The sequence below is a fragment of the Lineus longissimus genome, chromosome 5, assembly GCF_910592395.1.
Source record: "Lineus longissimus chromosome 5, tnLinLong1.2, whole genome shotgun sequence".
Taxonomy (NCBI): domain Eukaryota; kingdom Metazoa; phylum Nemertea; class Pilidiophora; order Heteronemertea; family Lineidae; genus Lineus; species Lineus longissimus.
The window spans coordinates 10462710-10490694 of NC_088312.1; the positions used below are offsets into that span (position 1 = coordinate 10462710).

The following is a 27985-nucleotide window of genomic DNA, read 5'->3' on the forward strand; positions in this document are numbered from 1 at the left end:
TTTAGAGCCGCCTATCGACAAATCTATAAACTGCAACGCGTCTCATTCTCGCCATATCTCGCGGTGACGTTGTAGTCGATGGCGCTTTCAGGAAAGACAGATGTTTTGGTCCACAAACTATCGATTTTCACCAATTTCTAGTTTGATTTTGTTGAATACAGGTATGTAACCGTATTTCTACAGTCAAAACTACCATGGGCCGGTCAAATTTTTTAATAAATCGATCCAGTGTGTGTTTTATGACCCATCAAATGAGGGACCCCAAATGTAAACAGAACCGTGGTGTGCATTCGTGCATGCAAAGCACGGAGACATAGGCCTACAACACATACAATACATTACATGTAGGTGTACATCTAAATGTACAGTGGTATGACAGTGTTCAGCTCAGTGAAAAATGTGTGTTTAACTTTGAGAAGCGAAATAAATGTTGTTCTGTATCTGAAAACCTGTATTTGTTATACCGTACTGGCACTGCCACTGGTGCGGTGTAAGTCAACTGTACTAACACAGCCCATGGTCACAGGACAAGTACTAGGCCTAGTAGTAGGTACGTCATTACCGTACGCGGCCGTATACGCCAGGCACGGCATTCATGTACTGTATCGCCAATCACCGTTCGATCGGGTATGATTCAGAAGAGTACCTCATGAACACACTCTCCATTGTCAGTCAGTTAATTGTTGAACTTGGCCTTATATATAGGCATGTTGTGACGATGCGCCTACTATACGAGCCTAGCCTTCTGGAGTCAGCTGGCATTGACTAGCTAGCTTGTAGGTGGCCGCCGCCACGGCACATACACACTACATAGTCACTCATAGATACTGCATGCACTCAGCTGCAGTGCAGTGCCAGTAGTGCTCATATCTTCATTCCTTCATTACCGTCACATGGCATGTCGTATATTTTTGTCCCAATGGTCAGTGCATTGGAATTTGGATGGTTGCTCATTCCAGCTTTAAACTAATAGTAATACTTAAATTTTGTGGGTTTTTTTCAGGTCAATAGCACCAGTGAAAGATGTGGAATAGATTGACAGGTGCTGTCCAAGGGGGACTGGATAACCTGGTCCCCCAACAAGAAGATGCGGTAAGTTAGTTATATTATTATTTTAGAGGCAGGGCTGTGCCCATGAGCTATATTTAGATACTGATATTTCTACAGTGTAGAATGATGTCTTTCACAATTCCGCATAATCAATACCGCATATATTTTCTAGGCTGATGGAGCACCCAAACAAGATGACCTAAAAATCCAGCTCGAGGAGAAGTCAAGACTTGTGCAGCAATTGCAAGCAATGATTCGTGAAAATGAAACAGCCCTCGTAAAGAAACAAAAAGAACTAGAGGTAATCACTATCTTATTCTACCTTGTTCGGAAAAAAATATTTTTGTGTTGATTCTCACTGTAGCCCCTCCTACAAGAGGTACACAAATCTCTCTTCAAGGCTTTGAGAAGGCATTTTGCAAGAGCTAGCCAAAGCTATTCAGGTCTCCCCCTCTAAAGGATTCAAGAAGATCAAAATGATGGAGTGAATATATCAAACAATGATTTATCTTCTTATTTCATTTTAACAGGACAGCAATGCTAAGTTTTCTAAGATGAAGCTCCAGTCGAAAGCCAAGGTTGCCAGTTTGAACAACCAGTTGGAAGAAATGAAGAAGGGCATGTCAGAGAATGTTGACAAGGTATAATAGATATATAGTAGAACCTCTCTTAGCGGACACCTCTCTAATAAGGACAGCCTCTCTATTAAGGACACTACTTTTGGTCCCAAATTGGTTGTTTCCATTCAATTTGACCTCTCTAATTAGGACACCTCTCTATTAAGGACAGCATTTGTCAGTCCCGAGAGTGTCCTTAATAGAGAGGTTCTACTGTATTTATATGGCGTTAGAATTAAACTAAACTTGGGTGGTTTACACACTGCCGGAAAAGATGTTTAAGGAGTCTTTTGAAAGTGTCTTTAATGCTTAGGAACTGATTCTGCTAGCTCGGGTCTCCATTAAAGGGGGACTATAGGCAGGAGGAGAGGGGCTAATTTTGCCATCTTCAAGTGACTAGTATACACAGTAAGGACCCTTGGTCATGTCAGACTCTGCACTGAATATATCCCTCGTACAAGCGTGAATCATGGCGACCTACTGTGAGATGTGAGAGACCCCTATTGGCAACTTTGTGTAACTCTATCTTGCCTGCCTAGCTGCTGCCTTTAAGTGTTTGATTTCAAATTAAAGTTGAGCCTTTCTGTTTCCAGTGTTCTGAAGCCTCTGATGAGAGCTCAACATCCGACCAGGGCAACCGCGGCAAACTCATCGTCCTGAAGAAAAAACTTGAAGAGAAAGAACAGCAGATTAGATCCAAATTAGACGAACTTGGGACGAAGGACAAGATCATATTAGAACGTGATGATGCTGTTCGGACGCTACAGGAAGAGCTGGACAAATTGAAAGAAGCTGCTGATACTGGAGTAGAGACAAGCGCCGATGGAGATAAAACAGTAAGACTTTTGAAAATAGATTCAGTGGCTTGTCAATTTCATCAATCTATTTTCACTTCCTCTTCCCTCCACTACCAAGTATGGAATAATCTAATCTATACTTGCTATTTCTAGGTAGTTGTTACCAGGAATGCGCACAATGACAGGAGGTATGATTCAATTCCCTGTTAATTTCAACTTCATCATTTCCAGATCGAGGAAATGTACGCCCAGATGGTTTATAAGGATCGCAAGATCATGGAACTGAACGAGAAGATCTTAGACAATGAGAAGGTGATCCTCGACCTCCAGGAGCACATCAGTGAGAAGGGACAGGTCATCAAGGGCAGGGACCAGGCCATCACGGTATGATTGCATCTGCTTTAGGTTTCCAATTGTGCAACTATGCTTCGAACTTGTGTTACCATGGTGTCAAAATGAACCTTTCACTCACCAGTCTACCCACTGTCACTTTTTCTGATGTCAATACAGTAGTATTTCGACTTGTATTGCTCAAGTATCTGTCAATAGTCACTTTGGCACCAATTAATGACATGTGACTTTTTGATTCTGTCTCTCGCTGAATTTGCATTTGATATATTCCCTGTGGTGGATTTGGAATCTTGAAGTGTGTCACTCTATTAGGTGGCCTTGACTATCGCTGTATTTCTCGCCATTCCTGTTGTTGCCAAGTGATCATTCCTTGATCAGGAGCACAATATGCATAAAAAGCTATGAATCAAAATTCACACATTTATTTTTCCGGCTTCTCTGTTTTCAGCTTATTCAACAATCCACATCAGAGAAGGACGAATCTATAGCTCTTCTCAATACATCACTAGAAAATGTAAAGGACCGACTAAAAGGATACCAGGAAGAAATTGACCAACTTCAACACCGCCTTTCCGAAAAGACCGCAGAAGCGGAAAAAGATCTGACCAATTTCGATTTAAAACTTCGTGAAACGCAACGTTATTTCGAAGAAATCCTTGAGGAAAAAAGCAAGGAGATGAACAGTTTGAAAGATATGATTCGTGAGAAGGACAGTGAGATCCTCGCCAGGGATGAGGATATCCGCGAATTAATCAAACGCCATGAGAACGAAGTGAAAAAATTAACTGCCAAAGGTGAGGTAGACATCCAGGACCAAGTGTTCAAAATGATGGAACAAAAGTTGCGGGACACCAATGACGTTCTTGCGGGGAAAGTCAAAGTGATAGAAATGCTACAGGCGGAAATTGGACAGAAAGAAAAACAGTTGTTAGAGCAAGGCACTTTGATAAAGAACTCAAACGAGAAGCTCCTCGGTACACAAGAGGAGCTTCGACTACTTCGAGAGGAAAATAGCAGCGCTCGTCAAGAAATTGACGTCCTGAAAGAAAAAAATACTGGTGCTCAAGAGGAGATACGGGTGCTTCAAGAGAAAACTAAGAAAGAACAGGTACAGGTTTTATTTGTACATTGATTGTATGGAAATGTGTGTTATTTGCCGTCTCCTTTGCCAACAACTCATGTACATGTTGAATGTATGTACACACTCGTGTACATTAACGTGCATTTCCTCATGCCTGTGTGTTGTCTTGCTTGACTGCATAACAAGGAAGCTTACTTTCCATCACATCCTGTAACCAGGCAGAAAAGACCGCATAGACTTTTCAGATTGCCGTTGTCCTTTTTTGTTCTTGCTACATTTCCTGCCCTCGAATGGTGTTTATTATTCTTGATTTTCTTTTAGGCGTCTGCTCAGAAGAGTTCGTCTGGCGACAAAGCTTTGGAAGCTAAGATGACCAAGATGAAAGCTGCTCACACGGCCAAGGTCAAGGCCTTGCAGAAAGAGTTGGAGCAACTGAAGAAGGTGAGTGGGAGTAAATAAATCATAATTGTGAAAAACTTACACTACCTGCTACCCAATCTTTTCTAATTGAGTATTTAATTGCATAATTTATGGCATATTCTGATGTTTTCTATTGGCTTCAAAACTCATTTGAACCTTTTAGGCCTACATGTAACTGAGTGAATGGGTGATATGAATAAAGACTAGCAAATACTTTTATCTAAATCTCCATGTACATTTACACTAGGCCTTTCTGTACAAAACCGGAGTAAAAGCATTTGCTAGTCTTTATTCATATCACCCATTGTCTCGTTTCCGGTCGCCTGACCAACACTGCCCAAGGTGTTTCACAATACACCTAGACTATGATCACAGCAATGAAGATTTGTGATTAAACCCACAGCCTGCGAGTAGAGTGATATCACTAAGTCCTTAAACAATGAAGCCTTTTGACACAAGTCCTAGAATAACTACAAGGAGTCAAAAGTCTTCATGCATAGTCTGTTGTATCAGAGTCTGGTAGAGTGGACCACATGTGGTGTTCAGTGGGCTAGAATGCTTTGTTTACACAATTATCACCCCTTACACTCATAAAGTACTTGGGGGGGGCCACCAAAATTTGTCACTTCTCAACAATACTTAATATGCTTAATACTTACACAACTATGGCTCCATCCCTTCCGGGACACATAGCCATAACAATAGTCTGTTGTAATGAAACTCAGCAGGGTACAGGCTTTCGACATTCAAAGTCCTGCACAAAAACAAAGGTTATACACAAATGTGATGCCTGGGCCCTAATTACTTTCTAATAAACACATCCTTGTTGTTCTTTAGTTTGGTACAGATTTAATGTCTTGATTTTTTATTACCAATACAATAGTCGACCAGCAGGATACCGCTACCAGTACTATGTAATTCATAATTGCCTTTATTCTATAATAATCTGTTGTGGTTGTGTCACTGTCAGTGTGATACACCATATCATAATAACATTAGCAAAATGTTCCACTAGAAAAGTACGCAATGTACATGTAGTGTTTTGTACAGCTGGAGACTGTGTGGTTGTTAAGTACATTATAGAACATGAATGGAATATTGCGATATCTTTTATGGAATGTATATTTGGAGGAAATCAGATTCAGACTCTAGAGTAATAACTTTTGCCAAAATTGTAAAAAAATGGTAAGGGTCAATTGATATCCTGAACTTTCTTGAATCATTGATGTTGAGTTTCTACCCTGCACAGTTTCCTCCAGTGCATTCAGATGAGACGATTCACAGGAATAAACTTGTCGCAGAAGTCACTCTTCCATTGAAGAGCAACTGTGTGATGCACCCATTGTTTAGACAGGAAATTCATTCATTTATGTGGGATGTTTCATTAAGTTGTCATTGTCCTTGTCCTTTTGAAGGTTACCAGTCAAAGTTGGTGCTTTTGAGTAACTATTTGTTGTTTTGCAGGCTACGTCTGCTGGGAGTGACGTTGAAGCCCTGCGCAACCAGATTGCCGAGTTGGAAGATGAAAAAGGAAACTTGCAGTTGAAGATCTTAGAGCTGGAGGATTCTTCTAATCACAAAGGTATAACAGCTTATCTTGATTTGTGCAATGAAAATTGGTTTTGCTAGCCTTATCCAGAAACGTTTCTGAAGAAAACCAAGGAGATGCATCCTGCTGAGCGCTTAGCAATTTCAGGCTACATGTAGTTGAAAATACTGACCTTTTGATCACAAATTGAAATTACAAAGTACCTTCTGATCGAAAGTTAAAAACTCGTCCACTGCACTTCCCAGTGCTTCCTTATCAGATTCATCAACACCTGTTTCTCTCCTGCAGGTGCTCATGAGTCAAGTATGAAGGAAGTTGTATCTCATCGCGACGAGCTGCTGGAGAAAATGATGGATCTTCAAGAGGAGCTCTCCACGATGATGGGTGAGAGAGACAACTTCCAAGAGCAGGTCAATACGCTCCAATTCCAGATTGAAGAGGTAAGTGCAATTCTTGGCCTCGCCTTTACTCACCCTAGAATGACTTTTGCTGCATTCGAGAAATGTTCAAAAGATTTTGAGCATTCTAAAGCAAAAAATTGTACCATTAGAACGGGCTCATTGAGAGCTGGCCAACATATACGCCTGTCATGGTTTGACACTTTTTAACATGGGATAGTTGAGCTGTTTCCAAGACATGGCAGCAGGTGGCACTGCCAGTCCTGAAAAGGTTGACTGTTTGAAAATTCCCTGTGTCCGAGCGTCCCCAACTTGATGCAAGAGGGCTGTGTACAGTTGGTTTAATCTGCTCCAAGTCTGGCTAAAAAATGTTTTACACTTTCAATCGAAAATGCTTTCTTGAATGTTTGTGATTGCTCTTCACTGATCATAGTATAGTGCCAGGTGTCGGCATGAAAGAGATCTGTTACTGTTGTGCTCTGTACTCACTGGCACTGGTGTGAACATGCAATGGCTTAAAATCCTGTTTGCATGTATAGCTTGAATGTTTTGGGAAATCTTACTTTAAATCACATCCTTATTTCCATTTAAAACCAATTTAAGGTGATTATGGGGCCCATGAATATCCAGGTAGCTGGACAGCATTTGTTAAACAGTGGGCATTGCGTTTTGTTATAGATGTCATAATTTTTCAGTTGAGAAGATAATATTCTCAATTCACCAACCCACATTTCATGCAGTATATGAATTGACAAAGTGGATTTCTATTTAAACTTTGATAATGGTATCCTTTTCAGGCTTCCAAGAATTCCTCAAAGGTTTGCTTTGTACTCCGGTTACAACTGTTTCTTTCTACTAACAGGCCAACCTAAGTTCATTATAATATTTGGCTTTTATATTTTGAATTGTGAAGTGTTTATTAAAGATATCATATCCACTGTAGCATGCAAGTGAGATTTATTTCAAAAAATATATTTAAGATAATTATTTTGGAATTGAGGCATGTTCTGTGTTTCATTTTACAAGGCAATATCAGCATGTTGTTGTTTTTTTCACAGCATTAAAACAGTGCTTCATTAATATCTGAAAGTGCAGTCAGTAGAATGTCCCTGTACATATTGCGTGCTGGTACATGTATATACACAAAGAATTCTGTACCTATACCTAAGTCCTGGCTCAGCCAGAAGTCATGCTTTGTACCCCGCTTGTAAAGTATGGCTTGACCTCCATTGACGGTGATGAAGTGTATATTTGGACTATGATTGTATATAAAGTGCACGTACAAGTTTTCAGATAAAATTCAAAGCAGCACATTTATGATTCAATACTTCATTAGTGTTTGTAACAAATATTACTCCATTCTCAAATCAGCACCTCTCCTATACCATATCATATATACTTGGTGTCTCAGGAATTGCATTGAGAGGAAAAAGAGCACCTTGGTACTGGTTGCACATGGGATGACTTCTTGTGAAGAAGTATCAGCCCCAATGAAGTTCTCTATGTCTTTCAGACATTTTACTAACACATTCTGCTCTTGGTGTCAATGTCTCTTGTCTGATAATAACTTTTCGTTCTGTTTTGAAATTCTGCCCTCCAGAGACTCCTGGCTGCTGTTATTGAAATGAAATTGACATATTTTTAAGGATTAAAGTTCAGTCTATTCTAATGTGCATATCGTCAGAAAAACACATCAGAGTTTTACAGATGTTGAACCTTGATACAATGTAGCTCAAGTTGGACGTTGGTGGCCACTTCACAAAACAGATCTTGGACTTGAATCAAGTATAGATTTATCTACACTTGCTTAAATCCAGGAGAGAAATATATTAGATTGACTATAACCAGTTTGTACATTCACTAAACATTAATCAGCTGATTAGTGATTTGTTCCAAATTCAACAGCATGTGGCGTCTTTGGAGGGCATAGCTTTCTTCTTTTTAGTTTTGATATAGATTTCTTTGAATACTTCTTATGAAAATCAATCATTTCGTATGGAAGTACTTTGTTATTTTCGTGAAGAAGTGAAGTACTGACATGCATCTTAACAACTTGCCACTTGAACAAAACATCGATGAATTATATTTGTACTTTTGAATGTTTTGGGGGCAGAGGGACGGAAAGCAAAATCTGGTTCAGGTTTAATGTCAACTACCAGAAGATAAAAACAGTTACAATGTGCTTTATTAGTGGTGTTTTCATATTCTTCCCCTGTCCTTAATTAAGTAGCTGTAACTTATTTAGCGGTTTCATGTATGTGCAATTCTACTTGAATTCGGGACCTGATCATTTCCTGTTGTCGATTTCAGGGTGAGGCAGACAAGGAATCAGAGCAGGAAGGTGCTGTAACAGACTTGGAGTCGCAGCTGAAGGGGGCCAGGGCCACCATCAGTCAGCTTACCCATGACAGGGACAAGGAACAGAAGAACCGTGTCACTGCCGAGATGAAAATCAAGGAATACGAAGAGTACAAAAACACTGCAGAATCTGATATTGTAAGCTCCTGAGACAATTAGTGGGTTGTTTTATTTTGTGTGGCGCTTTAGGGATAAGTGTCATCCCAAATGGAGTACGAGTACTCAGAGTCTGCACGCTTTAAATTGTGATAACAGAAGAAACCAGTTGAGTTCTATGCAGTTTTGCATAGTTGTTTATTGCCAACCATATCTTCATGAAATGGTAACACTGCTTGTTTAACGCTAGTCTGAAATAGTCCTTGGAAACTGAGAGACTAATTACTTGGTTGACTGCTGCATAAATGGAAAGAAAGCTCTAAGGATCAAGAGAGAGGAAGAGACAACTGCCATGTGTAATATAAGGGACATAGGCCTGGGATTGTTGCTCAGCAGTGTAAAAAATTTAATGCTTGAAAGAAGGTCTGCCCTGAATGAAAGTCATTCAGCCCGCTATGATATGAGATGAAATTCCCTAAGAGGAACAGTGAATTTATGCCTGAATTTTTCTTTATATATTTCCTTCCTCTATTTCAGCTTTCTATGAATGCCAAGATCATGGAATTGGAGCTGAATCTGTCCGGATCCCAGTCCGAAGTGCAAGACTATAAAGAGAAGTTGATCTTTATTGATGATGAGAAGGTCTCCATGGAATTGAAGCTAACTGAACTGGAGGAGGTCAGAGATGGTGTGTACTTTTAAGATGCAGCAAGATCTAATGGAACCAGGACTAGTTAATGACATGGTGATAAGGCTGACACTGCTACCTCTCTTCAGCTTTGATATGAAAGAGGCGGGCGCAAACTTGATATGATAATGTTTTTGCTAGACAACCCTCAGTGTACCAAGTACATGTAGTTTAATTTTGGTGGGTGCAACTTTAGCAGAGGTAACGCCTTTAAAAAGTTTTTCCTCCATTTCTTAAGTTTGTTGCTTCACTGAATGGTTTTGTATGTCCTGTTTCAGGTCTGGACGCTGACAAGCAGCACCTCACCCAGGAAGTGGAGCGACTCCTTGAGAAGATCGAGTATGAAAACATTCATAGCGAAAGGGAGTACGAAGCACTCCGAGATCAGGTAGTTATCCCATAAACGCGTCTCTTCTATTCTAGCCTAGCCTTGCCTTTAACACCAGGAGAGTAGAGACACTGGCAGATGCCTTGGTCCTCTCCCCCCTTGCATCTCAAGTAGATTTTCCATGGTCCTTTGGGTGACCTGGCCCATCAGGAGTTGCGTCTTGGTCTTCCTTTGCTGGCTCCGGAGTTGACTTTTGCCACCTTCGCCCCACACAATTTCTCCATCTAGAAGTCTCTGCTTGGCCCATGACGGTGGCTGCTCCACTTGTAAGGACCGGCTCTCCTCGGCAATGGTCCGCACCACATCTGCAGGAGTCCATTCTATTTCAGCATGGGTTTCAAATGTTCTTTAGATATTTCATCCATACACTTTCTGTTGCCTCATGCATTTTGTCAGTCCTGCTAATTGGAGTTGGTAAAAACATTAGAATACTCCCATCTACAGTGGAACCCCGGTTGGCGACCACCTCAGTAACGCGACCACCCCGCCAACGCGACCACGATTGTCCGGTCCTGAATGGTTTCCTCTCTAATTACCATTAAGAGACCCCCGCTAAGACGACCACCCCGGTACCCCGACCGCGACCACTGGCTTGGCCGGTCCCAAACTGAAAATCAACCCCGCTAACCCGACCACCAGGCCTAATTGCCGTAATCGGTCGCGACCGCGGCATAGTAATTAGCACCTCGCTGCCAAGCTTTGTTGAGACGGGGACAATGGCCATGGGAATACATATGAAAACAAAAAATACAATGTGATTTTGCAGGTATGATCAATTGTATAAGTGTAAATGAATAAATAAACTTTCCTTTTCTAACGTTTTCATGGTTTATTTTCATCACTGAGCCAGTTCAGTACCAGACATGCGCACTCAGCAGCAGCAAAATCATGTGATTTGCGTGATTTGCATATGAACTTATAATAAACGGCGGGTAGTTTGAAGACCACACTTATGACAATAACAAGCTTGCGAGACGTTTGAATGTTTTATGATATGGAGAACTTGGTTGATTTACTACAGTATCATTTTATATTTCTTTAAATATTTTGACTGAAAATAGACTTGATTAAAACTGTAGCATTACTCAACTCATCTTCTCAGGTGTGAATTGCTGATGAATCTTGGAACTCGCCGCTAATTTATTTTCGCATATTTTCGGAATCATACGACAAGTTTACTTCAATCGTCACAAACAGTCGGGTACATGGAGGATGATTCACCAAATTGCCCGCAAATGCGTCACGTCGGGCAGATAATGAAACTTTGTGGATAAAATGAGTTACAAAATTACCTTTTCTAACTCATTCTGAGAATGTAACATGTAATTTTATCGACGAACTGTTCTTGCGAGGTATGATAACAAAACTTTGGAGCGTGCATCATCTCAATCAGGCAGCGTTGCTATGGTAGTACAGCGTACACACGCCATGCAGTCGGCAATTTTGGCGGGAAAAATAATCATGTATTTCGTCTGGGGATTCCCAACTTCCCTAACACGACCACCCCGGTAACACGACCACTCCGACCACGGTCCCATGAGTGGTCGTGTTACCGGGGTTCCACTGTATTTATATTTAGTCAAAGTGCTCAAAGTAGTTTCTTAATTCCAGGTGGCAGATCTTACTGCTAAGCATGCAGATGCCCTGAAGAAGCTGTCTTCCCTCAAAGCTGAACATGAGACACTTGACCAAGAGGTTCAGAAGCTTCGTCCACTCAAAGTAAGTAATCTTATAATCAAATGGGTGATCGGGTCATCTCTTGAGATATGCATTTGGCGAAATTTTATGTTATCTCCAAATTGGCTCTGATTCAGACCAAGAGAGTTATACCCGATCTTGATATTATTTGATGCCTTACATTGTTGATTTGAAAACATGTTACATTCAGTTAATTGCATGTATTGTGAAACTGAACCGACGGTGAGTGCTATTATGGGATACCCTGTATGTATGAGCCGAAAGTCTTTAGCTCCATTTAACTTGTATAAACGTATTTTCTTCAAGGAAAAAGCTGCTCAACTTGAGAGTGATCTCACAACACTCCAGCAGGCCTTTGATAAAACAGAGTTATCCCGACGAAACCTGGAACAGTCCCTTGAAAAAACCCAGGAGGAGCTATCCGAGAAACGATCCGATTTCGAAAAGCTTCAAACCCAGTTCGACACGGCGAATAAGCAGATTCATGACATCACTGCCCAATTACATAACAAGGAATCGGAAATTAGCACTTTTTGTGCAAAGTTTGCATCTCGGGAAGCAACGCTTGCTGAGTTGCAGGTACAGATAGAAGAGCGGGAGGACCATTTGAATAATCTCGTAGACACGAACAGGAATCTCAATACCACAATTGAGAATCTTAAAACTGATCTAGAACATTCCAAATCGGATAACGACAGCCTTGTTACCATGCACAAGGCTGAGAAGGACCAATTGAATCGGACTTTTCAAGAACTTTCGGCCGAGGTTGAAAATTTGAATCATGTGATCACAAAGAAGGACTTGGATGTTCGAGGCTTGTCTGAGAATGTTGACGAGTGCAATAAACATATCGCAAAGTTGAAAGACGATTCGCATGAGAAAGATGCTCGGGTGCAAGAGTTGCAGATTACGCTGCACCGATCTGTTGAGGAGGTCGGGATTCTAAAGGAAGGACAGAGTGAGGAGGGTAAAAAGGTTGAATCAAAGATTCAGTCTCTCCTTGGTCAGATGTCGGACATGGAGTCTGAGATCTCGAACCAGCAGCGGAGTATTTCGGAACATCTAGAAAAGATCGCAGACTTGGAATCCAGTTTAGAAAAGAAAGAGGCTGCATTTGTTAACTTGGGAATGGAGTTTGAAACGCTTAAAGAGAAGCTCGATGTGCAAACGAAACACGGCAAGGAACAGATGGAGAGTATTCAAGAGGAGTTGATGAAAACGTTACGATCATCGCAGGAGAAGGAACACCAGTATCAGGAGCAGATGAAGAAGGAGAAGGAAGATCATGATGCCGCACTTGAGGAAATGCACACAGAGCTGAATGCATTGCAGAAGGAGTGCGATGAAATGCGTAGCCAGCTTGCCGAGCGGGATGCAAAAATACGATCACTGAGTGACAACTTACAAGAAATGAATGAGGAGGTGCAAGTCTATGTCGAGAGAACGGAAACTTTGAACTCTGAGCTTGACCAATCTCATACTGAATTAGACTCTTTAAAAACCGACCTGACCCAAAATTCTGCCTCGAATGGTCAATTGCTGAAGGATATTGAGGTGTTAGAGGAAGAAAATAGCGGACTCAGAGATGCCTTATCTGAAAAAGAGAGAGCCATTTCAGAATATAAGGCCCAGGTACAAAATCTCAGTGATCAGTGTAGTGCTTTGACTACAGGTGTAGAAAGCCTCCGGACAGAAGTTTCTTCTCAAGAGGACGAGGTGAATCATTTGACAATGTCTCTTCAGAAGGCGAACTTGAATCTTGAGGGTAGAACTCGCGCGCTTGAGGAAAATACTCGGGTTATACAGAACTTGAAAGATGACGTAGAACTGTCAAATAGCGAGTTGGATATGGCAAGAGAAGTTTTAAAACAGAAAGATGAGAAACTGGCAAATTTAACTGAGCAGTTGGCGTCTGCTTCTACAGAATTGTCGTCTGCTGCTGAGCAAAATGATTCCCTTACAAAAGAGGTGAAGAACCTTGGAAGTGAGTTAGAAGAGCTGATGCAGGAGAATGACTCCCTGAAGCATCTACTGTCCACGAAGGAGGAAATGTTCTCCAGGGTGTCGGGTAGCGCTGATGACCTCACTTCTCAGGTTGAGGATCTTGTGGCGGAGAAGACGAAGCTTGTATCCCAGGTTGCCGAACTTCAGAGGGATCTGGATGGAGCCAAGAGAAATCTTGGTGAGAAGGAGGTCATCATTGAAGGGCTGAACGACAGTTTGAGTGAACTTGGAGATATTGAAACACAGCTCTCTTCCCAGGTTGACGGTCTTGTGGCTGAGAAGGCTGAATTGAAAGCTCACATTGCTGACCTCCAGAAAGATCTGGAAGATTCGAAAGCTGCCCTCGAAGAGAAGGATGTAATCGTCGGCGGCCTGAATGACAGCATGGAAGAACTCAAGACACAGCGGAATGCTTGCGCTGGGGAGATCGAGAATCTTTACAACCAATTAGAAACTTCCAACAACAGTTGCGCTGACCTTGAAGCCATGTCTGATGTCAAGGACCAAGAGATCGATCGTCTTGTTGAGAACTTGCACAAGAAAGAAGAAGAAGCTGAAAAACTTTCAGGAAAGGTGCAAGGATTGCATGAAAGTGTCCTTGACTTGACAAGGAAGCTGTCTGAAATGACAAACACTCTGCAGCACCGAGAGCAGGAATGGTCTGACGCATGTGGGGAGCGAGATTTACATCTGACAACTAGGAATAAGCAGTGTGAAGATTTGACTCAGCAGTTGTTGGACAGGTCCACCAAGATGGCCGAGTTAGAAGAACAGTTTTCCGTCCTCACTAGCCAGGTTTCCCATGCTACGATAAGTGCGAAAGAAAAAGATGATAGGGTAAACGCCTTGAATGAGCAGGTTGAGAAACTAACACAGCAGTTGATGGATAGAGCGAGCAACATGTCTGTGATGGAGGAGGACGCGCAGAAACTCGAACAAGTGCTAGAAAATGTCAAGGCAGAACTCCAGGCCAAGCAGACGGTACTTCTCGATAAGTTGGAGGAGCAGCAGGTACTGGAACATCGTCTGCAGGAATCAAGTAGGATGAGAGATGACTTGGAACAGGAAATTGAAACTTTGCAAAATTCTGTCCTTGAACTGAGCAAGGCTTCTCAGAAGTTGACTAGCGAGAGGGAAAAATTGCAGAATGATCTAGATCAAGCTCAAGCTGATTTGCAACAAGCTCAAACCAGGGAAGATGACCTGATGTCTGCCATTCAAGAGAAGGATGCCCGGGTTAATGAGGTCCTTGCAAAGTTAGAGGATGCTGTGTCTCGATTAAAAACATCGGCTGAAGATGAGGAGGTACTCAGGGTGGAGAATGGTGTCTATAGTGAGGAGGTTGAGAGATTGAAATCTGAGGTCCAGCAGCTGAATCTTGAGGGTGAATCTTTGAAACAGTCATTGGATGAGCGAGAGAATGAAGTAGCCCAGCAGAAGGAGAGCATTGCTGTGCTTTCAGAGCAGTTGAAGTCATTCAAAGACTTCATCAGGGAGATGCAGGAGAAACATGAGCTTAGTGTTGATAATGTGGCTGATCTTGAGAGGGAAAAATCTCATCTCAGTGAAGACTTGAAGGAGCTTAAAACAGAATCTGACAGAAAATCGCAAATGATTGAAGAACTGACTACTAGAAGAGCAGCAGTAGAGGAGCAAGTATCGAATCTGATGTCAGACGTTGCCAGTAAGAATGATGAACTTGAGGCCTTGAGTACCAACTTTGAAGATCTTCAAGAAAAATTCAAGAAATCGGAAGATGTTGCAACTGCCTTGCATAACCAGATTGAACTCGCCAGTGAGAATGAGTCTGGTATCATGAGCGCTGTTAAAGAAAAGGATGAGGAGATACAGAGGTTGAATGCTGATCTGAGAGAGTCTGAGAAACGCACCACACATTGTAACAAAGAGATTGAGGACCTTCAACAGCTTCTTGCAAAGATCAAGGATTCTGAATCTGCCCTGAGAACAGTGGTTGAGGAGAAGGACACGAAGATAGCAGTCCTTACTGAAAACATGGAAGAGCTCTCAGACCAGTTGAACAGCTATGCTTCTGAGCTTGATAAGTCTCAGTCCGAACTGTCTGATGTTTTTAATCGTGAGAAAGAAACTGAGGAGCAGTTGAAGCTGAAGGAGTCTGAGGTTGTCTCGCAGACGGATAAGATCCAGGAGTTGAGTCGCCAGTTCCAAGTCCATGCTGAAGAGTTTGCTAAGTTACAAGAGGTTGTCAAGTCATATCGGGAAAGGGAGGACCAGTTGATGAAATCTTTGGCGGTGAAAGAAGAAAAGTTGGCGACTCTTTTAGCAGAGACGGAAGATAAAGACGCCATTGTTACAAAGTTAAAAAGCAGCGTTGAAGATCTTGGTGGACTGGTACAAGAGAAATCCAAGAGGGTTTCTGGCCTGGAAGAAGAACTAGAGGAGTTGAAGTCCAGAGGTGAAGTGTTTGGAAAAGAAGCTAAAGAGAGAGAAAATAAGCTATCTGAGTTGGAAGGATTGGTTTCCCAGCTAAAAGATGACCTAGAATCTCATATGGCCAAGTTGTCAACAATGGAAAAAGAAAAAGCTGCATTGGAGTCTGAGCTGGAATTGTTGCAGGTGTCTCGTCGTGACTTGGAGTCTAGTTTGAAGAGTACTCAAGCTGAGTTAGGACTGCAGACAAGTAACCTTGATGACTTGAAGAGCCAGTTGGAGGATGCCAAGCTTGGTTTGAAGGCGCGAGATGCTAGGTTGGAAGAACTTAACGCATTATCTGATAATCTCCGTACTCAACTTGAGGTGGCGGCTACGGAGTCCCATAGGGTACATTCTGCTCTACAGGCCAAGGAGGAGGAGAGGTTGCAGAAGTCACATGAGAAGGAGTCGTACATGTCTGAGATGATGAATGCTTTGAAAACAAAAGATGAGGAGCTGGCGAGGGTTTCAGCCGAAAGTCAGGGGCACCAGGGTCAACTTGAACTTGCCAGTGCTAATGTAGAGTACTACAAACAGCAGTTGAGTGAGGCTCAAGAATCTGGCGTTGCTCGGGAGGAAAGTATAAAGGCGCTGAAAAACCAACTTGAAGAATTGAATGGTCTGTCGGAGAATTTGCGAACTCAACTCGAGATGTCTGCTGCAGAGACTCAAAGACTGTACACGGCATTACAGATGAAGGAAGAAGAGACTGCCCAGACGACACAGGAGAAAGAATCTTATGTGTCGGAGATGATGCATGCATTACATGTAAAGGATGAGCGACTTGCCAAGCTTCTAGCTGATAACAAACAGCACCAGGGCCAGCTTGAGTTAGCCAATGCTAATGTTGAGTACTACAAGCAACAGTTGAATGTTGCAGAGGAGTCTGGTGTGGCTAGAGAGGAGAATATCGTGGCGTTGAAAAATGCGATTGAACTTTTGGACTCTCAGGTTAGAAACACTGGTCAGGCCCTTGAAGATAGCAAGGGTCAGCTAGCTAAGGCTGAGGAGAGGGAGCAGGGCTCGAATGAGGAGCAAGCGCTCAGAATGGCCGAGTTGGAAAGGTTGCAAAAACAGCTTGCCGAGGTAAATGCCAGTGCTGTGCAGTCTGGGAAAGATGCAGAAGAAGCGCAACACAGAATATCAGAGTTGGAATCAAAGTTAGAATCCCAACAAGCGACTTTGAGTGACTCTGAATCCAGTTTGAATGAAGCTCAGGCAGATTTAGCTACGCAGTCACGCACAATTGATGACCTTGAAGACCGGAATGAGGCTTATGAGAAAAGCTCAAGAGAATGCGATGCCCGGCTAGAAGAGCTGAATACCCTGTCAGAGAATCTTCGTAACCAACTTGAAATGACTGGCGCAGAAACTCAGAGATTGTACGCAGCCCTGCAGATGAACGAGGAGGAAAGTTCCCAGACGACCCACGAAAAGGAGTCGTATGTTTCCGAGATGATGCATGCTTTGCGCATGAAGGATGAAGAACTTGCCAAGGCTCTTGCAGACAACACGCAGCTACAAGGACAGTTTGAATTAGCAAGTGCCAATGCTGATTATTACAAGCAGCAGTTTAGTGTTGCCGAAGAATCGGGTGTCGCTCGGGAAGAGAATATTGTGGTGCTGAAGAATAATATCGATCTGTTGAATAAACAGATGCAGAACTTATCTCGGAGTTTGAAAGATGCGAAAGAAGAGTTGGCTGAGGCGTCGGATCGTGAAACTGGCCTAGTTGAAGAGATGGAAGAGAAGGATGAAGAATTGAAGAAGTTAAACAGCAGTTTTGCACGAATGTCAGAAGAGGCGTATGTAAATGCAGCCATCATGGACAAGTTGCAGACAGAGCTACAGTTGTCCGGACAGAGTAATGAGGATATCGTGACTGCAGTAAAGCAGAAGGATGAGATGATTCAGATGCTGCAAGAAGATTTGTTGGAGAAGATGAATGTGTTGAGCAGGCTGGAGCAGACGTTAGAAGAAAAGGAGATCAAGCTGGCTTCCTTGGTTGAAAATTTGGAAATGATCGGAGGGGAATTACAAAGCAAGCGAGAGGCTGTTGAGCAGTTGCAAGAACAACTGGAGGCAATGAAAGCTCAAGCTGGTAATTCTACGGAGAAAGATCGGAAGTTTGCCCTCCTGACGCAGAAGGCAAAGGCATTCAAACTTCAGGCAACAAACCTTGGAGAGAAAGTCAAGGAGTTAACTGCGCAGTTGGAGAGTGTCAGTAAAGAGCGAGACGATTTGCTGCAGTTGGTATCCAGCCGGGATGACCAGTTGGAACAGTATGCGGTGTCCAACCAGGAGCTCCAAAGCCAGGCACAGCAATATGGGGTACAAATCCAGCGACTTGTAGAACAGCTCCAGCAGTATATGAACGATTTGGAAAAGATTCGAGAGGTGGTTGGAGATGATCACCCCAGTCCAGATAATGGCGAGGTGCATACGCTAGTTCATGACAAACTTTCACATTTGACTGCTGCAATTGAAGAAAAGAACAGTCATATTCAAGACCTAGGTAACAAACTTCATGATGCTCAAACTGATTCGGAAAGGCTGCGGCAGAGCGTGGGGTCCAAGTTATCCGATGATGTGGATTCTGAAGCCATGACTGAGAAGGACAAGAAGATAGCAGAGCTGCACGCTGTGATAAATGAAATGGATGCTCACGTCAAGTCTTACACTTCGGCATTAGAGGCAAAACAAGCTGAGCTGATGGCTTGTGAGAAGGCATTGGAAGAAATCCGCATTCAGAGCAGTGACAAGGACAGTCAGATTTCAATGCTGAAAGATAACCTACAAGCCATGTCAAAACAGGTCAAAGACAACTCGAATGAGATCTACGCCTTACAAGCTCGGCTTCAGCAGTCTAACACAAACTTGGAAGGAATTATGAGTACATTCCAGATCCGAGGCGGCAACATTGCGGAACTTATGGACAGTGCCCAACAGCTGAATGCGCAGGTCATGGAAACAACAAAAGAGAAGGAAAAATTAGAAACTAACATGGACAAGGCGAAAAAAATCATTGAGGTACTTAAACGCAAATGTCTGGAGAAGGAACGCAAAGTGAAAGAACTCACTGCCAGTCTGGAACATTCCAGTTCAGAATTGATAGACCTCAAAAAAGCCCAACCTGTCTCGGAAGTTTGTATTGTTCCCGAGAGTGTCCAAGTTTCCGAAAGTGCTATCATTCCAGAGACTATCCGGGTGTCTAAAAGTGCACCAAATGTGGAGTTAAATCAAAGTTTCGATGAGATGACGTCCAAGTTTTCCGAGATGGAGATCAAGTTGAAAACTGCAGAGGAGACGATAGAGACTGTAAAACGGGAGAAGGAGACAAAAGTTTCATTCCTTGCTGAGAATATGCAGGAAATGGAGGGACAGTTGCAGCTCTCCATGGACGAGACCCAACAGCTGCAGGCTCAGTTAAAGGAAACCGAGGACCAGCTCCAGGAACTTCAGAAGCAGTCAGCAAAGGCAAACAGCAAAGTTTTAGAACTTGAAAATGACTTGGAGAAGCGTGAGGTTGAGAAAACGAAGTATGTGTCCTTGTTAAAGAAGATGAAGCTGAAGATACATGATCTAGAGTCTGTGACAGACAGATCTGATGTGGAGAAAAGGTTGGAGCAGACGACAGCTGAGAAGGAGCAGCTGCAGCAGACGTTAGCCAGTCTCAGTGCTGAGAAAGAACAGCTACAGCAGTCATTAGCCAGTCTCGCCACTGAAAAAGAGCAGATGATTGCTGAATTCCAAGAAATAACTGAACAATTGAGGACTAAGGATAAAACTTTATCTGATTCAAGTCTTCAGGTTGAGGCACTGAAAGAGCAGGTAGAGATGCTGAAAGAGCAGCTTGTTCAGACGTTGGAGAGTGTGACTGAAACTGTTGCTGTGAAGCAGGCTACAGAAAGAGCTGAGTCAGAAATGAAAGAAATTCGGGCCCTACTTTCTGAGCAAGAAGACACAATCAGAGGCCTTCATGGTGAGATCCGTCGTTTATCTGTCATTGATACGCCTGAGGGAGAAATGTCTGTTGATGCCCTAAAACAGAATTTGAGTGAGAGAGAAGCGGACTTGGAGGCAATGGCTGCTGAGTTGATGCGACTGAAGCAGAAGACAACGGAAGCTGTCCAAACTGCTGGTGAAGCAACTTCTGGCCAAGATTTACAAGAAATGAAAACAGAGTTGGATGAAAAGCAGAAAATGATTGACTCCTTGGAAAATGATATTGGGAAGAAGGAGATAACTGAGATGAAGTACGTCGCATTGATAAAGAAGCTCAAACAACAAGTGATGGCTGAGAAGAAAAAGTCTGTCGCTGTGCCACAGTCTGAAGGAGCTGGTGATGAGGTTGTCACGTTGACTGAGAAAGTTGCAGAAATGACAAAGCAGTGTGAAACTGCCCACGCTGAGCTGAAAGAATCCAAGGATTTAGTGCAGTCTCTTCACATGCAGTTGGATGTTTCTGATGCAGAGAAGGAAAAAATGGAAGCAGACGTTAGAAATGCTCAAGAGCAGACGTCACGCCTTGGAAATGTAAACAAAGATTTTGACAGTCTGAAAGAGGAATTTGGTGCCTTACAACAGGAGCTCCAAGAAAGGATTCGAATTGCGACGGACCGTGATCTTGAGTTAACCTCTGCCAATGAACAGGTCCAGCTTTTGAAAGAACAGTTGGTCGGAGTAATCGGGAATCAAAAAGATGTTGAAAGTTTAGGAACTGAGAAGGATATCATCATAGAACAGCTCAAGAAGGATCTTCTTATGTATCAGGAACAAGTCGAGTTTTCCGAAGCCGACACAGCAAAGTTAAGAGAGCGGATACAGGAATTACAGTCGCAGTTAGATGCCAAAAGTGAGAAAGATGATGAAGTGCAAGAAGTGATACATTCCATGTCAGAAAAGTTGTTGCTTTTCGAAGAGGAGTCTGAGGTGTTAAGGAAGCAGAATGAGCAGCTTGAGAAGTCGCTACAGACGAAGGAGATTCAAGTCGGCGAGCTCCAGTCCTTGGTTGAGAAAGCAGAGGAGCAGGAGAGCAAACTCAGACACGTTGAAGACCAGTGTGAGCTGTTGAAGAAGGTGGTCGCCGAAAAAGAAGAGTATGTCCAAGAACTCAATCAAGAACTGAAGAAAAAAGAGGAGTTCCTCCAAGATTTGAATCAACAGTTGCAGAAGTATTCTGAGCATGCTGAAAGTTTGCAAGAGCAGGTCGATCAGTATGAAATACAGTTAGACGAACGGGATCAAATTGTACAGAATCAGGCTGGTAATTTGGAGGCACGTGAAATCGAGGTACGAGACTTGAAAGAGAAGTACGAGACTGAACTCACGGAGAAAGAACAGTTGAGGGAAGAAGTCTTGGCCAAGAGTGCAACAGCTGAAGATCTGAGGGAAGAATTGGAAGTCGCCCGGGTGACAATTGAAGAAAAGGACTCGGCTGTTGTGCAAATTACCAAGAGATTTGAGCAGGCTGAGTTGGAGTGCGGAGAATTGAGGAAGAAACTTGCCAAGGTGACAGAGTTTTCATTCAGTGAGCTGGAAAACTCCAACGTCTCCAAGATTTCAGAAGTCAGCGAAGGAGAGTCTCTAATTGTGCCTGAATCTGAGGTGTCCTATGAATCTTCTGCAGACTCGTCAATAGATGTCACTGAAGGGGATATGTCTGATGTGTTGGAGTCGTCAGGATCCACTGTTGCAGATACCTCCGTGAGGAGTACCACGGAGACACAGCTTGGTGCTATACAGGAAAGGGTTCAGCAGCTTGAAGAGGAGAAGTCTGATCTTGAAGAAGATCTAGAAAAAGTAACACAGCATTTGGATAATCTGAGTTTTGAACATGAGAAATGTGTCACAGAACTTTCAGAGAGTCAACAGCATGTGCAGCAGTTAGAAAGTCGGCTTAGTGTTACCCAGGGTAGTGATAATGAGGAAGTGTTAGAGACGAGCTCCCTTTCTGTACAGGTTTCAGCACTTGCCTCAGAGAAGGAGCACATTTCTTTAGAGTTGTCAAGGACGCAGGCTACCTTGGAACAGGCCAAGGTTGAGAGGCATCATATTCAAGGGGCATATCAGAAACTCCGCTCAGATTTCGACAAAGTGCTCAAGGACAACAAAGAAATGCATTCCAAAATCAAACGCTACAAACTCGGCCCCAGCAAGTTGAAGAAAGTGGAGGAGGCTGTGGTGGAGCCAGTGATTGAGAAAGAGCACGCCATGAGGCAGCAGGTCGCCTTGCCATCCAGTCCCTCTAGTCAAGGTCAAACGGGTTATGGTCCTACGTCTAGTCAGTCCTCTAGTCCAGAAAAAGCCCACCATGATCGCAGTAGCTTGGAGGAGGTCCGAGTATTACAGTCCCAGAATTTGAAACTGCTTGATGACAATGAGAAATTCCGCAGCAAGGCTGAGATGTTGGAAATCAAATCTGAAAAGATGCTAGCAAAGTTGAAACAGTTCAAGGATAAGAATGACAGATACCAAGTTCAGGTGCATGAGTTGACAGAAAAATTGAATGCCGCAGAAGAGAGGTCAAGGGACGGGGACGAATTGTTAAAGACTATTGAGGATCTACGGAACCGATTGGAAGGCAGTTTGGCACAAACATCATTAAACTCGCCTGATTTTGAAATGATGAAACAAGAACTTGAGACACTGAGGGCAGAGCATAGAGATGACGATTCTGATATAAAAGCAGAGAATCTTGAATTGGAGACGAAAGTGAAGAAGTTATTGGGTGATTTGATGTCGCAAGAGGCAAAGAAGCAAGCTTTGGAAGAGCAGTATGAAATGTTAGAATCTGATAACCGGCAGTTCCAGGAGATTGTGGATACGTTCACGACTCAGCTCAAGGAGCAGAATCGGATAATTTCTAACTTGAAGGATGAGAATGTGAGAAAAACTGAGGAGGTTGATGAGATAGAGTGCAAGTTGGAGGAAGAGAAAGACTGCATGTTCAATGAGGTTGAGATGGTCCGAAATGAGCTTTCGAAGTTGCAAAAGGAGAATATGGCCCTGAAACAGACAAAGGACGAATCTGATGGTGAGAAACAAGATTTGTTGAATGAAAAACAAGAATTGGAGAAATTGAAATGGAAAGTGAGCGAGTTTGATGCGATGGAAGAAGAAATGGATGAAATGAAAAAGGATGAGCAGATGATGCAGCAGAAGGTAAAGGATTTGGATAAACAGCTTGAGCAGACGACGAAAGAGGCGTCTGCTTTGAAGGAAGAAAATGACGGCTTGAACTGGAAAGTGCAGGAATTAGCTGAATACGAAGAAGAATTAGAGGAGACTAAGTCAGATCTGTTCAAGGCACAGACCGAGAACAGTTCACTGAAGAAACAGTTGAGTCATTTGCAGATTCGGTTCGAGCAGTTGGTCGATGTTGATAAGGAGTATGAGACATTGGATGGGCAGTACAATGCTGCAGTGAAGGAGAATGGTGCTATGGTAAAACAGATTGAGAATCTCCACCAACATTTGATGGCGGTCCGGCAGGTGCAGAACGACCACGAGGTGCTACAGGAGAAGTTTGGGCAACAGGAGGCAGAGTTGGAACAGGCAAAGACCCAGCTCCAGGATGTCCAGACCCAGCTCCAGGATGCCAAAACCAAAGTACAGGATTATGGCAAAAAGGCTGAACATTTCGAGACTGTCAACCAAGAATTGAAATCGGTGAAAGACGAGTTTAACACATTGGTCGTGGAGAAGCAAGCCATGGGCGAAAGAATGCAAGAATTGAGAGAGACACTTGAAGATTACCGTTTGAAGGCAGAGCAGCAGGGCGGATTACTGATCGAGAAAGAAAGTATCCAACAGCAGATGTCAAGCCTGGAGACGGATTACAGTGCCATGAAAACTGAAAACAAGTCGATGACTGAACAGCTCCAGGATAAGATGAGTACGATTCTGGAACTGAAGCGAGATAATGAGATTTTTAAGGAACAGCATGAACACGCCGTGCAGGAAAAGGAAACGATTTTGACGCAGTTGGAACTTCTGAATACGCAGTTTGAAGACTTGTTAAACCACCAGAAGAATTCCAATGTCGAGATCCAGAAATTAAAAGGCGAATACAACAAGTTAAAAGCCGAGAATCAGCATTTGTCGTCGCAGGTTCAGATGAGTGATGCGACCGGGGACAGCAAGGCCTATGAGAAGGAGTTGGAGAAACTTCGATTGGAAGCGCGCCAAGCCCTTGAGGCGAAGATTCGACTGGAGAATGAGTTGTATGAGGCTGTACAGAACGTCCACCAGCATGATATACGGAATCAGCAGTTAGCCATGCAGGTGAGAAAAATGACCTTTTCTACTTTCATTGAAATTGAACCATTACTCCCTAATGTCGGCAAATCTTGAAGTACACTTTAGCATAGCACCTCATGTTACTTGCTTCTTGCTGCCTTTGAGTAAATAGACTCCAGTTTTGCTGAGTTTGACTGATGCCAGCAGGACTGATTCCCTGGTGAGTTTATGGCACAGTGCACAAGTTATCAGAGACACTGTAGCAAATAGTGCTTGGTCTATCTTCAAGATAGGATACTATTCATCAATGATATCTCAACCCGCCAAAGAATATTTCTGAGAAGATATGAATCTGATATGATTATGAATGCTGACAACTTGGAAACTATTCGAAGTCCTTCCTTGCTATTGTCAGCCAGCTTTGAACAAAAAACGAAATCATACTTCATTGCAATTATTCGAATCTTTTGCTATTCCCAGGTCACTCAGATAGCTGAAGAACGCAACAATATCGTGATGAGGCTGAACAATACAATGAGGAACGTCCGAAAACAAGACCAGCTGATATTGGCCCAACAGACGGAGAATGAAGTTCTCAAACTTGCCAGAGACCAAATGGAAACTGTGGTATGTATTTGCAAATATTCAACTGATATACAGTAGAACCTCTCTTAACGGACACTTCTCTATTAAGGACACTCCGTCTATTAAGGATACTAGTTTTTGTCCCAAATTGGTTGTTTCCATTCTATTTGATCTCTCAAATCAGGACACCTCTCTATTAAGGACAGCACTTGTCAGTCCCAAGGGTGTCCTTAATAGAGAGGTTCTACTGTATAGGCTTTTGTTTTGTTCAATGTGTGCAAAATTCAGTGTAATATACTTCTTGTCAGTTCCTTTGAGATTGAAATTATGTTATCGTGTCGAAAGTCCTGGGAAATTCTTCATTTCAAAGTCAATTCCAACCGAAGGATGATGGCTCTTTTGAGGAAATGTCATAAAAATGTATCATCTTTGAGGAAGTAGAATCAGTCATGTGACTTGGAAGCACTGATGAAAAGCTATCCAATGAGCAGTCATATCGGTAGGTTGTGACAACATTGAACTTCTAGGAGAACATTTCTTCTGGTAATATCCTAAATTGGTACATGTACGTGCTGACTGAGATACCCCTTCCACTTTCAGATTGAGAAAATTGACCCCAAGGTTCTAGTGAAACTGGACTCCCAGCCTCCCAAGGAAGTGGGCAGCCGAGAGGATAAAGAAGCTGATATCAGTGATGAGGATGAACTTCAGAAACTAACTAAAAAGTAAGTCTGTGAAACAAACCAACTTTTCAAATTCAGCGTTTTCTCTAAGGCGGTTGTTGTTGTGGTAAGCTGATACAGGACTATCTCATTGACTGCATCCCAAGCTGAGCTAATTACAGTTATGGTCTCAATCTTGTGTTAGCATCTTTTGGTGATACTTTCTTTTGAATTCTAGGTTAGAGTTGATGTCCCTGTCCCAGCAGGAGTTGCTCGACAGCCATGGGCATCTTGAACAGAGTCTGATGACTGAAAGACGACAGAGAAATGAGCTGGAACAGGAGTTGAAATCTTTAGAATTCAAACTACAGCAAGAGGAATCTTTGAAAGAAGTAAGTGATCTTTTGGTAGACAATGGTTGTATCCTTTGATGCACTTCTTGTTTGTCCCAGTGCCCTCTCCTTAACCCTACGATGCTCTTGATGTCATAACTTGAAAATCTTGTGGTCAAGATACGACATCCTATCCCAGATCGCCAAGATATCAACCCTTACCAAGGACACGTCAAGGTGTACGAATTCTTCTGTCCTTACTACTGAGGGTGTTCTTTTTCTGTAGTGCTACTTGACTGATCTGTTCCACGTCTTTTCAGTTACATATCACGATGGAAGACGATGATGAAAATGTCGACAATGAGAGACAGATGTTGATTGCTCATCCAGTGCTAAGTAAGTACCAGACTGTGAGAATTTCATATTCTCGCCCATACTCAATACTTGAGGAACAATTTTGCTTTGTCAATAAAATGCATTGCGTATTTCATCTAACATAGCTTTGTGTAATGCTCGCGAGACCTGCCTAATTTCGTTATGATCTTGTTAATCAAATAACTGTTCATGTAATATGATATAATAACAGCTTTTTTAGCATCAGCCTTTTTGAATACCGTTATGTTACATTTCTTTTCAGCTCGCAATACAACATCAGTAACAAAGAAATGGAGACGTTGGCTATCAGAAAGAGGGTAAATACTTTATTTATCTATCAAGAGATACAACTTTTCCTCAGATACCCCATGTTGCTCATGCAGTAAAGTTCAAAATGTGTTCATTCTAAATAAAGATTGCCCCAGTATTCATCTCCGAAAACCCTGTAAATCTTCTGACTTCCTGACAACCATGGTTGAAAGTCTTATATGAAATCACATGGTGCACTATCTCACACATGAGATCAATGACACAGTAATGCATTACTATATACAACAAATTGCTTTCTGCCGAGTGCCAACCCCGAATTGTTTGAATCTGTTTAAACCAGTCTTTAAGTGACATAAGCAGGTACAGTGGAACCTCCCTTAGCAGACACCTCTCTAGTAAGGACAACCTCTGTATCAAGGACACTAGTTTTAGTCCCAAATTGATTGTTTCCATTCAATTTGACCTCTCTAATCAGGACACCTCTATTAAGGACAGTACTTGTCAGTCCTAAGGGTGTCCCGAGCAGAGAGATTCTACTGTATCACCTAACATCAGTCTTAATTTGGTCCATCTTCTCTTCCAGTGTCTCCACAAATCGTCTACTCCGCGCCCGTCCGAGTTTGAAAACTGCTGTCGCTCTATACATGGTTGCCATCCACGCTCTCGTCTTGATGTGTTTTTTCTCATGATACATGTTCTAATATGATGAGAAAAATAGACTTGACCATTTCTCTACGGCAGATTAGTGCTCCTGTCCAGTGCGTTATAACAGACACGACAACGTCCTGGAATTCAAGTCTCATGACGTCATGTAGCTGTGTAGGCAAATACACATCACAGTGTATTGCGTGACGTCATTGCGCCATAGATCAGTCTACAGGGTGGCCCAGAATTATTTTCCCTTGCACTATAGAATTCAATTGTGTATCCATTGGGTGAGGGGAAAATAATTTTGGGCCACCCTGTAGTGAACGTCATAATGCACTGGACTGGAGTTGTTGAGCCATTCCAATGCTACTTGGAGTTATAAAGGGTGTACCAAAGTACATGTAATTCCATCTCGCAACGTTTTGGGAAAAGGTTCTATTTCGTCTTTCGTATGTAACTTATATCATCTGTGCTTTCTGTGAGAACTCCCATATGCGTGCACCAAAGATATATTTTCTTGAGTGTCTGCTGTTTGACGTATCTGCGATATTAGGTGCTTCTTCCACTCTGTACAGTATTCAGTTTTAACAACATTTATGTGATAGTCAATATATCCAGTGCGGTCTGGTATTCAAAGGTAAAAGTGTCCATTTTAACGTCATGTATTGCCATGCACACATCATTTGATTTTCCTGTAAGAACTTTGGTACCGTTTTATACCAGGCCAAGGCCAATTCTGTGGTTTTAAAAATGGACCATACCCAAGCCAAATTTTTATTGACTTTTCCCTGTTTTTAAACCTTTTACAGGGTAGCTTGCGAATGCATCTCAAAGTATATGAGGTGGTTATGTTTGTTTCATCAACACTGAGACATTCTGGCTGGTGCAGATTAGGTGAATGGAAAATATATTTCGGGGGGGGGGGG

General features: G+C 42.6%; 1 protein-coding gene across 2 annotated transcripts; it reads left to right on the forward strand.

Annotated features, from left to right (window-relative positions):
• The first annotated feature begins 2 nt into the window (after nucleotides 1–2).
• Nucleotides 3–27982, forward strand: LOC135488289 (golgin subfamily B member 1-like). Of its 2 annotated transcripts, XM_064772835.1 has the most exons (22): nucleotides 3–161; nucleotides 1004–1092; nucleotides 1223–1351; nucleotides 1581–1691; nucleotides 2261–2503; nucleotides 2696–2848; nucleotides 3264–3923; nucleotides 4218–4337; nucleotides 5781–5898; nucleotides 6154–6305; nucleotides 7061–7081; nucleotides 8574–8759; nucleotides 9255–9405; nucleotides 9684–9793; nucleotides 11405–11512; nucleotides 11798–24232; nucleotides 24668–24814; nucleotides 25373–25497; nucleotides 25673–25826; nucleotides 26087–26162; nucleotides 26404–26458; nucleotides 26995–27982. In XM_064772835.1, exons 2-22 carry the CDS (start codon nucleotides 1024–1026, stop codon nucleotides 27098–27100), a joined length of 15429 nt encoding a protein of 5142 aa, XP_064628905.1. In that variant the 5' UTR covers nucleotides 3–161; nucleotides 1004–1023; the 3' UTR covers nucleotides 27101–27982. The 2 variants fall into 2 exon arrangements, with proteins under 2 accessions (XP_064628905.1, XP_064628906.1); XM_064772836.1 differs by lacking the exon at nucleotides 7061–7081.
• Nucleotides 27983–27985: the final 3 nt, after the last annotated feature.